Source organism: Sphaeramia orbicularis, chromosome 3 (assembly GCF_902148855.1).
Source record: "Sphaeramia orbicularis chromosome 3, fSphaOr1.1, whole genome shotgun sequence".
Classification (NCBI taxonomy): domain Eukaryota; kingdom Metazoa; phylum Chordata; class Actinopteri; order Kurtiformes; family Apogonidae; genus Sphaeramia; species Sphaeramia orbicularis.
The window spans coordinates 52,463,782-52,476,462 of record NC_043959.1 but is presented as its reverse complement, the minus strand read 5'-3'; the positions used below and the strand labels follow the sequence as shown (position 1 = coordinate 52,476,462).

General features: G+C 36.7%; 1 protein-coding gene across 1 annotated transcript; it reads right to left on the bottom strand.

The window, feature by feature from the left end:
* Positions 1-870: 870 nt before the first annotated feature.
* spg7 (SPG7 matrix AAA peptidase subunit, paraplegin) lies at positions 871-11,140 on the bottom strand. The gene is made up of 17 exons (XM_030163471.1): positions 10,922-11,140; positions 10,079-10,181; positions 9,907-9,993; positions 9,530-9,771; positions 9,305-9,444; positions 8,426-8,528; positions 8,207-8,332; positions 7,854-8,016; positions 7,042-7,215; positions 6,818-6,942; positions 5,982-6,084; positions 5,708-5,818; positions 5,500-5,615; positions 4,229-4,385; positions 3,941-4,104; positions 3,685-3,762; positions 871-1,545 (listed from the first exon to the last, which is right to left on the bottom strand). The coding sequence occupies exons 1-17, from the start codon at positions 11,138-11,140 to the stop codon at positions 1,339-1,341; spliced, it is 2,418 nt and encodes an 805-aa protein (XP_030019331.1). The 3' UTR covers positions 871-1,338.
* Positions 11,141-12,681: the final 1,541 nt, after the last annotated feature.

Here is a 12,681-nt window from a genome sequence, read left to right as displayed (position 1 = left end):
AGTGCAGGTGGAGACAGCATGACAAACACTGTAAGTGCTAGTTTTATTTTTATTATCAGGAGGTACTGTTGGAGAAATTAACAGAATATTCAAAGAAACCCATAAAACCACTCATTATCTAATTCTGTGGTGTCTGTCCATAAACAGCCACTCTCTTACCAACATATGGCTCCATTAAAATCATATATAAAGCTTCATTCATGGTAAATGTCCATAACATTCAACAGCAAACTGATGAGTTTTTAAAGTCAAGATCACTGGAAAACTGAACCCATCTAGTCTACAAGGAAGTCTCCTGAATAACTATGTCATCACAACCATGAAGTCATTTTTCTATTACTTAGAAAAGCTGGAATCAGAAATGGCTGAAGAATGTACTTGCAAAGTCGTCATTTTTTCTGTGATAACAGAAACATCCTCAAACACTGCAAAAATCTAAATCTTACCAAGTGTACTTTTGTCAATTCTAGTCAAAATATCTCATCACACTTAAAATAAGCCATAATCGCCTAAAGAGTAACTTGTAAAAGAGATATAAGAACTTATTTTTAGACAATAGATCTTGAAAATCTTATTTCAAAAAATCTTACCAAGATAATTTTCACTTGTTCCATTGGCAGATTTTTTTTTTGCTTAATTCAAGATTTTTTTTTTGCTTAACTCAAGCAAAAATTCTGCCAATGGAACAAGTGGAAATTATCTTGATAACATTTCTTGAAATAAGATTTTCAAGATCTATTGTCTAAAAATAAGTTCTTATACCTCACATGTTACTCTTTAGGCGATTATGGCTTATTTTAAGAGTGATGAGATATTTTGACTAAAAATGAGAAAAATACACTTGGTAAGATTTAGATTTTTGCAGTGAACCTGTTTATGTCATGTCTCTGTAGAAAGATTCCACATTAGACTGAGCTATCATTACATGGTGTTGGGGAATTCTAAAGCAGAGCACTAAATTGTTGGCTTCACATGCGAGCGTGACAATTAAAGGCCTTTTCTAGACGATCTGCACTCCTGGTTACAGACATCCTGTTTAAAGAGGCCTTTACTGGAGCTTTCATTGGATCATTATGTGGCTATGCAATAAGCACAAAGAAAAATGACTTCCTAAATCACTCATCGTCACGGTGTTAAAAGCCGCACTAACTTGTTCGGACCTGTTTCACACCGGGTGAGCGAACAAGTGCAAAACTGCATTAAACTCCTGCATCAGTTTGAGCGTTTTATGCAACTTTACAAATCAGTTTCAACCCTGTAAAGCTTTAAGGTGAGGGATCAGTTCAAAGTTTTGTCCGATTCACCCCCACGCATGAAAGCAATACACGCATTTTGAGATCAGACCAGCTGCGGATTAACGTCTTCTTCAGTACGTTTGCGAGGAGGCGGCTGAGGTTCGTCCTCTCCCGTGTCCTGTTTGTCCCTCTCAGCCTCCAGCCAACTCTGTGGGATGATCATCTTCTTCGGCCCGTGGGGCGGTGGACCCAGCAAGGCTTCGATGTCGTCGTAGTTCACCACTTCCCGCTCTAGCAGCGCGTTGGCCAACTGGAATGACAGGAAATACAGGAATAGACGTAGATCTAGAAACACAAGACTGGACTCTGCTCTTATGTCACTATATCACTTCTATCTTACTAGGGAACAGATATGAGAACGGTGGATCCGAGTATGACAGCTGCACGCCAATGAAAATGATCCCAGGAAACCACTGGAATTAACTTCCACATCTAAGAATATAACTGAGTAAATATACTATTACTCTGTGACACTAGAGCAGGGGTAGGCAACCTGTGGCTCCAGGGCCACAAATGACTCATGGGCCCTTTTCCAGTGGCTCAATGTAACTTCATCAAAAACCATATGGAAATGAATAACACTGTTTTTTGTACACATTTTGCCACAGAAATAAAGTGATTCTGATGTTATGCAGTTGTAAAAAATCTAGACTCTACTCCAAATGAGTAAAAAAAAAAATAGTAATAGTAGCAAAAGTAGACTACTTTTTTATTTTATAACATTGAAGGTATTCATCTGTATTTTCCACTGCAAAGAAAGCCTTCACTTACCAGTTGATTTTTGCACCAAACTAAAATAATGACAAATATCACTGTTTTTTTTTTTAAGTTTGGTTGTTTCTTTGTAGTTCTGTAAATGCACTGAAACTTTGATTTATTCTCCACATATTCTGTACGAACTAATTCTAAAGAGCTTCTTAAACAGTCACCAGTTTGAGGAAAGGTATAAGGGTATATTCTGGTTCCAGACAGTTTTGTTTTTTGTTTTGTTCTTTAGATTGCAAAGGTTGCCGACCCATGCACTAGAGTCTACTGTGTACAAGTAATTTAAATTTTAGAGAGCTACTTCCCATATATCTGCATGATTAGTATAAAGGTAGTTGGCAGATATAGTTTTCATTTCTTAAATGTAAACTTGTGTAGATCTAGATCTTTAAAAATAGGTATCTTTTATTCATCAAGGTATTGTCTTTAGTTTGTTATTATCATATACAAATGCATTTTCTATTTTCTTTTTCAGAAATAAGCTTCATTTAAAGGTGCAACATGTAACATTTAGTACCACCTAGCAGTGAAGTTGCAGGTTGTCCTTATCTGTTGTCACCTCAGCCTCCCCTACAGTGGCTGCAAAAAACTAGAATGCCCCATTAGATCTGGTATTTGTTTTGTTAAGGGGACATTAACACTGATCCTTGCTCAGATACAGTAGCTGACAGGAAGTTCCCTTAACACTGGATGTCACCAGCTTTAGCATTGAAAAAGGAGAAAAGGAATTCCATTCTGAGCGACAGTAGAAATATAGTGGCACAACATGATGGCAATAAACGATACATTCTGAGGTAACAAAAACAGTCTTATTTGATTTTTAGTTACAGTTATTCTCATATGAAAACATTATTATGAATATTTTACTCTGTTTCTGTATAAAATCATCCTAATCCCTGTGATTCCTAATAATTCCTTAATCTTGGCCTGACAGACTCTAGACCTGGGGTGTCAAACTCATTGGAGTTCAGGGGTCACATTCAGCCCAATATGAGCTGAAGTGGGCCAGACCAATAAAATAATAAGAGTGAAAAAAGAAATATACACAAAACATTTAGTAACAAACATAATATTGGTAAAATTACACCTACTTCTCTTAAAACATTTCAGGTTGTTTATATTTGTTCAGATTATTCATATCTTTTGTGAAAGGATAGCTTATAAATGTAAATATATTCATGTAATTTTACTTTGTTATACTAAAAAGAGAAAATTTGGGGGTTGTCATTAGTTCTAGGTTATTATGATGGTATTTTACTGGTCTGACCCACTTGAGATCAAATTGGTCTGTATGTGGAACCTGAACTAAAATTATATTGACACCTTTGAGTGTTAGTAAGTGCTATTTTTGCATTTCACAAATTCATCCAATGAGCCAGACTGGACCCTTTGGCGGACCTGTTTGGCCCACAGGCCATGTGCTTGACACCTATGCTTTAGACCCATAGGCTATAGTTGGTTATACTCTCTGAACACTGTATTATGTCAGTGTTTTATAAAATATAATGGTGGATATATTAGTTTCTGTCCTTTCATTATACATAACTGCCCCATTCACAAAGAATCTGAAAGGCTTGTTTATATGAGACTTAACCATGAATGAAGTGATTTTGTAACATCTCACCAGAGTCAGTTTGTCTCTGTTGTCCAGTAGCACCTTCTCTGTGTGCCTGTAAGCACGGGCTATCAACATCTTAGCCTCCTGAAAGAAAAACACATACTGTCAGATGAGCAGTAACACTATTTAAGAACATGGCTGACAATACTCAACAACAGCAAATAGCAAAAAAGAACTTCAGAATGGTCACATGTATTTAGTTTGTCAAATTTGACAGTCTTCTCATGTGGATTAATAAAGAATATCCAGTGTCAGAACCCACGTGGTCCATCTGGTGCTGCAGACCCTGGCTGAAAGGCCGACGCCCAACGGCACCCTGCTCCTCAGTTTCCGGGAAAGACACCTGGCCGACACTGTCACACATGCCGTACTGCTTCACCATAGAGTAGGCCACTCGTGTCACTTTACGCAAGTCATCCTGAGCTCCTGGTGAGGAAGAGGAATGAGTACACAGCTCATACACGACAGGTTTAACTTTGGCTCAAACATCTGCTACGTCCAAGTAGATAAATGATACATGAGACAACAACAGGCAGTGGATAAACTGTACCTGTTGTAACTTTATTAAAGGTGATAGCCTCGGCAGCTCTCCCTCCCAGAGCCATGCACATCCTCTCAAACAGCTGCTCCTTAGTGAAGAGGTACTGGTCACGAGGCAGGATTTGGGCAAATCCCAAGGCTGCATTAGTACGTGGGGCGATTGACACCTAAAGCGTTCAACCACATGATAAATCAGCAATTTCTCCAAAACACTGGTAAAATAAAGTAACACAAATAGGAATAACGACTAAATTAAATGTAATACACATTTCTTCAACCTTGAAAAGTTCTTTAACTATGATTGTTTTAATGCCAATAAAGAGGCATGACAACCAACAACATGGACACTGGACAAATGATGAGTTTTCACTGATTATGCTAATGTATTTCTTAAAATGGACAGAATCGAATTTTGCTGCTAATGGTCTCTCAATATAAAAATAACAAAACACAAGGAAACTGGATTCACCACAACTGCGGATAGATATTTATTATGTTTACAGATAATTGTAATTAAAAATATATATATATTCCAAGTATGCTGATCATATATATTAAGGTTAAATAAAGTCATTATAACCAACATTCTATGAATCAACTCATTTTAAGAAGAAAAATAGTAGTAAGTGCTATGCTGGGTCAAAAACATAAAATATGGAGCAGCATGCATTAAAAACAAAAAAAAAGCAAAAGAGACTCAAACATGACTGGAAAGAATCAATGTTCAAAAACATAACAGTATAACAGCCAGAAACAAGTCCACACTAATACTAAAATAAAGATCCTTAATAACCTCCAGTGACACCATTGTTTGTGGTTGTTGTATTTTTGCACACCTTGCTTCATGAACACTGACTACTGACTCTTTACAAAAGGATTTTCAGCTTTTTTTTTTTTTCAACTAATTGTCAGATTTTTTCTAACAATACATTACGAGTACACATTATTCCGACTGCTTGTATAAGCAACGGTTTGCAGATCACACCAACCAAATTGAAATATATTCTCAAAGTAAGTCTCCACTGGATTAGTGTGCTGCAAGTTACATGCAAATAAAAAACTGTAGCACGGCCATTCTTCTGCTGTTCAAATTCAGTGATACTATATGATTTAATCGACAAATTCAGTGATTAAATTAAATGGGCCATTACACACAAGATATATTCATCTGCATTGGAAGACTGTTGGAAACATTCAGTATAATGCATTTCTACAAGTGACTCATTTAATTAGTCAGTAAAATCTCTGCTTGTTGGTAAAAGAACTTCTGGAGTGTGTTACCTTCATCACTGCCTCTGTGTGTTCAAGTAACCATCCCACTAAAGCGTGTCCAGACTCATGGAAGGCGACCACCCTCTGCTCCTCTTTAGATAGAATCTTACTCTTTTTTATGCTTCCTAAAAACACAAGTATGCACACATTTGTCAGAAGAACAATTGAGAAATACATGTTTCCTTCAATACAATGATTGTTGCCATTTGTTCTGCACCTGCTATAACTCTCTCCACTGCATACTCAAAGTTCAGAGTATCTATGTACTTGTGTCCCTCTCTGGCAGCGTGCAGAGCAGCTTCATTACAGATGTTGGCAATGTCTGCACCTGAAGAGACAAAGTACAACAATGCATTAACATACAAAAAAAAATGAAAACCAGTTTCATGTGTGTTGATTCAATAACCTTATGTTTGCTGTCAGAGGAGAGCCATTACTATTCCCTGAGATTTATTTATTTTTGTTGACAGTATGAATACATATGAACAAACCGCTGAAGCCTGGAGAGAGTTCAGCCAGACGCAGTGAGTAAAAATTGGCTGGTTGGTTCAGTTTCAAGAACTTCAGATGTTGCTCGAAAATTTCCTTCCTCTCCTGGCAAAAAATAAGTGGATAAATAAATAAATAAACAAACAAACAATATGAATATCAAAATCTTTCAATTCTAAAACCCTGCCTTTCCAGTTTTCACAATGTAATAACATATAACATTTATAACAAAAAGACAGAGATAAAATGTCTTATTATACAATCGCAGAAAAAATTATTAGACCACCAAAAGTCATAAAAAACAATGGTTATGCAATCAAGTACTAACTGCTGTGTGTATCATGTGACTAAAACAGACAGAAAAGAAAACATGGAATGCCTAAAAGCACTGTTTGGCAGTACAATGCCATAGCTACTGATGTAAGAACTTAAGTGATTTTGGTTATTATCAAGAAATCCATGAAAAATGGATAGATACCAGCTTAAATTAAACTGTTATGAGCTGTTTTTGTTGTTATCATTATATTCATCCAAACAAATGTACCTTTAGTTGTACCAGGCATTAAAATGAACAAGAAATTGAAGAAAACAAGGGTAGTCTAATATTTTTTTCTGCAACTGTAAATCCAAATTTTTGTAACTATAACACAGCAGGATATAACTGTAGATATAATTCTAGTCCGACATTTTTCAACTGAATTTCCAATGGTCTGATAAACTGATAATCCATCTCATGCCCTGAATGAGAATCCAAACCAGCTCAGTGGTTCAGGTACTAATCTATGCATCTCAGTTTCATCAGACAGCTGTGAAACTCAAAGTGAATACTTTAGGCTACCTGGAGAGTGGGCAGATCTATGAAGATGTGTCTGTCAAGTCGACCCGGTCTCATCAGAGCATTGTCCAAGATATCTGCTCTGTTAGTGGAGGCGAGGACGATAACATGGTCTGTTGTTCCCATTCCTGGGGAAACAAAGAATAATTCAAAGTTATTTTTTATTTTTATAACAGATATTCTATCACTGAGGACGGGTTGTTAGAATAAACTAAAGTCTAACTCACCATCCATCTCAACCAGCAGCTGGTTGAGAGTCTGTTCCTCCTCTGTATTAGAGAAACCAGACATGTTGGTGGAGCGCTTCTTGCCGACTGCATCGATCTCATCGATGTACACGATGCAAGGCGCTCGGGCACGAGCCTCTTTGAACAGACTTCGAACTCTGGCAGCTCCCAGACCTGAAAAGAAACACAGGAGGAGCTGCATAAAGACTGAGGCATCATTAGTGACAGATCACATCACACTCTTTAATATTGAATCCAGAGACAACAAGGCTGTCATATTAAGACAACACACCAATCTTGTGTTAATGTAACAATAAAGCTCTAGAAAAATTCTGTCCACACTGGAAAAGATGCATTAGTATGTAATATAATACATATTTGTTTGGGTAGAAACTTTTGTTTTGTTTTGGTTTTTTTTAGAAACTACTAACACTAAATAAAATATTGTCATTTATTTACAAAAAAATTACAAATAATTACCAAAAAATTCTACATTCTCAGCCTTGTGTAATACAAAGAAAACCAGTTTGTCTTTTTAAACCACAAAATGCTAATGTTCTACCTTAGCTCCACTTCAGAAATCAGCATTTGGTCAAATATCCCTGACTGTCTGATGTGTCTTGTCATTCTTTCCATCAGTCTTTCACATTGTTGTTGGGTCTTTGGACATTAAATGCTAACTCTGTTTGGCATCTTCTTCTTGATCTTGTGTTGTTCTATTGTACCAGATGTTTTTAGTCGGGGTGAGGTCTGGAAAAGTGAGCCAACAATTTGACTATACCAAATTCACTATTGGTACTATGCTTACACACCTCCAATGACCTCCACAAACTCAGAGCCAGCCATAGCCAGGAAGGGCACCTGGGCCTCGGTGGCGACAGCCTTAGCCAGAAGCGTCTTCCCACAGCCTGGAGGCCCAAGCAGCAATGCACCCTTGGGAACTTTTGCTCCCAGCTGAAGGTATCGTTCTGGATTCTGACAAACACATCAGGATGATCAGTAATGTAACATACTAATATAAAGAATCTATAAATGTGCTAATGTAAGATCTGTAAATCAAATCTAAAAAATGTAACAAAAGCAGTTATTTTCAAAGAATCCTTGAAAGCTCTCAATGGGTCTATATTCTTAAATGTTGTTTAAATAAAAAAAAGCTTCCACTTACCTTCAGGTAGTCAACAAACTCCTTCACTTCCATTTTAGCTTCATGCATTCCTGCTACATCTTTAAATCTTATACCTTTTCCAGATTTGCCATCTACAATAGTAAACTTGGCCATCTTCAACTGATTCTGTTAAGTAGAATGAAATATGTATTTAATACAAGCAAACATCTGTTTAATTTAAAAGAAGTTCAAATGCAGTTATATTTATGTGTCACTCACAAAAGCACTAAAGCCGCCCTCTCTGCCACCCATACCAGCTAGACGAAAGATGTACCAGAGGATAGTCACGCCAATGGCAGCCATCCCCAGAGCATAAAGTGCACTGCAAAAAAAAGGAACAATTCACATGACTTATGATGTGTTGGAAAAGGTAAATGATGAATGGTGACTCTGATACTGACTATGTTTACAAGCACAAATTATTCTGGTTGTTTCCTTCATTTAGAGAAACAGTAAGAGTTGAATAAGTATTTAAATGTATAATGAAAGTTAATCTCCTATTAATATTCCCATTTACATGCAGCTGTGTGTACCTACATTAAAATTTCAAAGATTTTCACTGATGGTAGACGCTCTACTATGTCAACACAGCCTTAGTTTTTCATTCCTTCATAGAACATCTTGAAAAGGTCAGCTTTTTGATATTTGTGCATATCAGAAAAACTCTTCATATGCTATGAAATAATGGTTACAAGAAAATGTGTTTCTCCTTTGGATTAGAAATGTAAATTTGTCTTTGGAACTTGTATCTCCACCAGAAAGGATCTTTGTCTCATCCCCAGCTGAAATGCACTCACAAATGAGATGCATATTACAAATGCACTATATACCAGTGCAACCAACACTAATAAAACCACAATAATGTCACATAAACCACAACCAGAGGCTGCTTCATCCAGAAAAAGGTCTAATTCAGAATTTCCAAAACATAATAAGTTGTTTATGAGACACCTGAATAATAGTGGAGCATAAGTGTGCATGTAAACATTCTCGATGTAAAACAGAATCAGTTCAATGCAGATGAAAGTCAACATTCATGCCACTGAACCAGAGTGCAAGTCTGAAAAAAACAAACAAACAAAAAAGTATTCTTCTTACTTTCCAAAGAATCCACTACGTTTATAGGAGACTGGTATTCTGTCCTTTGTGTCAATGTTCAGTTCTTCTTCAGCAGCTCTCAGCTTCTCCTCAAATTTGTCAATGTTGGCAACTTGCATTCTGTACATAAGAGCTAATCTCTGCCAAAACAAGACACAAGGCAGGGAATGAGAATATTGCAACACTTTAGACAGAGGTTTTATGTTCTTTGTCTGTAAAACATACAGGCCTTCCGAAGATGACAGCTCCAGGGTGAAGGTAAATTTCCACAATATCACCTTCAGGAACGACCTGAACTCGGGACACTTCCCCCTTGGCCAACATCTCATTGACGAAATCGTTCCAAGAGATGTTACCACCGCTGTTGTTAATGGAGTTCAGCAAGCTCAAGATGAGACCAATGAAGAAGAGAGTCCGTAGGCGCTCCCGATACATCTGGTCCTCCTGCTCTCGACGTTTCTTCTCCTCTAGACAAGCAATCATTGACAAGGAAAATTTAAGACATCAGGATGGAAACAGAAATAAGAGATCACGGAAATTTTTTAAATAATAAGGTTAATAAATTACCATGCACCATTAACAAAAGACAATATAACACTTACGTTCATCTTCCTCTGGAGGTTCCTTAGGTTCATTATCTTTTTTTTTCTCCTGCTTGGATTGAGATGTACTGAAAAAGTATGTTGTCCCTGAAATCCAAGTATTTTTAATCATGAGTAGCAGGCTAGGTTAATAGAAAGTTATATTCAGTCTGAATAATGAAAGAATGTTTACCTAATAGATTAACCAACCCAACAGGGTTTCTTAGCAGGTTGTTCCTGATCAAGTCTTTGCTGATTCCCACCATGCCAGGACCCAAAGGTCTATGAAGAAGACTCTAAATTGAGAACATTTCAAAAAACATATTTTAGTACTATTCAAGTACTGGAGAAAAAAAAGACCGAGATCAAGCAGATCTCAAGCAGAAAGGGGGAAAAAAATCACAATACAGTGAATCAACAATGTAAGGTAGCCATTTTATAAACTTCCAAGGAAGAATGAAACATTAATCATGGTTATTTAAAATGATCATAGCTTCAAGCATAGATAAAACCATAATAGCTGTGATGTAAAGTTATTTTGTGATATTAAATAAATCATTATTTTCCTTTGAAATCAGTGCCCAGGATTATCACATTTTAATATGACATTGTAACAACTACTCATTTTATGTCTATTATGTTTACATGTTGTTTTACTTCTCTTCTGCAGATTCAGATTGTGAAAAAAAAAAAAAATCATTAAATCTGCTTTGTATGGTCAAGCCCTACATTTTTAAATGCTCTGAACATAAAGTAAAAGTTTAAAACCACAAATACTCATCTGGTTTCTTCTTTAACTTTCACTCAAGACCAATGATGAGGTTTAAAACTTGAATGAAATATGGATTTGATAAGACTTGGACCTACTTCAAACTAGGAAACACATCTAAAAGTTTACACAACTGCAGGAGTGAGAGAAACTGTAAGAACAAGTTATAATCACACTTAACAGAAGTAACAAACACCATCTATGAACACAAGTCAAACTGGGGGATTGACTAGAAAACCTGATCATCTGTCATATTTTGGGACTTACCTGGATGACTTTCTGTGGCTGACTTGTAAGAGTCCGCTGTGATTTGGACAACAGCATCTTCCTGACATGAACACACTCGGACAGCACATTTTTAACGCTGTCACTGGATGTTAGCTTATTTGTCAGTAAATGTGAGTGTCGCCTTGACAGTGTCCACAATAAACCTCTGCTGGACCTTCTACAAAGGCCAGCACGGTTTGGCCAAAGCAACGCGGCCATATTGTTGCTGAAAACCGTCTATTACCTTCCAAACTGCTGTGACATTTTTCTAGCGGAGTGCGTTTCATAAACACATTTGTTTACCTCTTTCAGTCCACCTTGGTTTGGAGCTAGCTAGCTGTGTTACTTAACAGTACAGCCGCGCAAAGATATTAGCACGAAGTGTGCCCTGCAACTGTCCCTTCCTCCGACCTCGTCCGCACAGAAAATAGACCCGTTTACATGAAGTAGCTATATCACAAGTAACTGCATCGCCATATTTTAATTGTCTTGACGACAGAGGTTGTGTTAAATCAATACCTAGCGAACAGTGGAGTTTATGACATCTCATAGTACTTCAATACATCGCTGCTGTTCGTCTTCTTCTTTGCGGGTGATTCGCGCTTGACAAACAATGAAAGGCGCTTTACTGCCACCAACTGGTGGGAAGTGGATGTACATTTTATTATTTACAGATTTCATGGAGAGAAGAGGGAGGGTGAAAAGTAAAAAAAAAAAAACAACACTAGTCTCTCAATCAAATTAGGTAAACTATATTGAAATACAATATGATAACAATAATTTCTTGATTATATACCTCATCTTGTCTCATAGCTAATTTCTGGGTAGACTAACATGAACTATCATCTTGTACAGAGGCATTATACTGACATGTATTTATTTATTTATTTTTAGTGTTTTGTTTTTTTTAAAATTATAATTTGTTTATGTTTATGTTTATGTTTATGCATTTGGCAGACACTTTTTTCCAAAGCGACTTACAGGGGAAAACCAATTAAATCACTCAATCAATCAAATTTTATTTATATAGCGCCAGATCGCAACAAAAAAGTTATCTCATGACACTTTATATATAGAGTTGGTCAAAACCAGACTCTAAGCCAATTAACAGAAACCCAACAGAATCTTCAGAATTTGTGAGTGTCTCAATACAATATGTTACACGATCTCCATTCTTTCCCAATCAAATTGAACCTGTTCCATCTCTCAGCCAACTGAAAATGACCCAAAGTAAATAGAGCATATTTTATAAACAACGTTTTTCTCAATACATTTGGGTTCAAAAGAAAGGTAACACCTGTGAGACTAGTGTAGAAATGTCAGAATCATTATCAAATCTACTGTCTCAGACTAAATGTAGTTAATATATAATATACAAGGGGATAAATAATTTAGGACTTTGAAAAGTAGTACTACAGACATTTCATGAAAATGCTTGCTTTTCACCCCTCCCTCATTCTCCCTACCCCTCTTGAATTCAGCTTCCCAGTTTTGCACAGCTGATAAAGCTGGAGCATCATCCCCTATAGCAACAATGTCAACATGAATGTCCTTGGGGGTTAACCCCTTTTTCTGCAGACATTTGATAAGACCACGGTGCCACAGATGGTTCACGAAATGTCTCTGGTCCTAAATTATTTATCCAATATGGGTTTATCTGGAAGGAAACCATGCAATTAGTATCAGGGGAGGTTGAATTTAATGTATGCCAAGTTTCATTGCTGTGGAATAACTCCTTCTTAGTCAGGCTATGAACTTTT

Coding starts and splice junctions, on each gene's coding strand:
- spg7 (XM_030163471.1), bottom strand. CDS start 11,140: ATGGCCGCGTTGCTTTGGCCAAACCGTGCTGGCCTTTGTAGAAGGTCC. Junction 5,819..5,981: donor ACTCTCTCCAGGCTTCAGCG/GTTTGTTCATAT, acceptor TTGTCTCTTCAG/GTGCAGACATTGCCAACATC. Junction 4,386..5,499: donor ACACAGAGGCAGTGATGAAG/GTAACACACTCC, acceptor TGAACGCTTTAG/GTGTCAATCGCCCCACGTAC.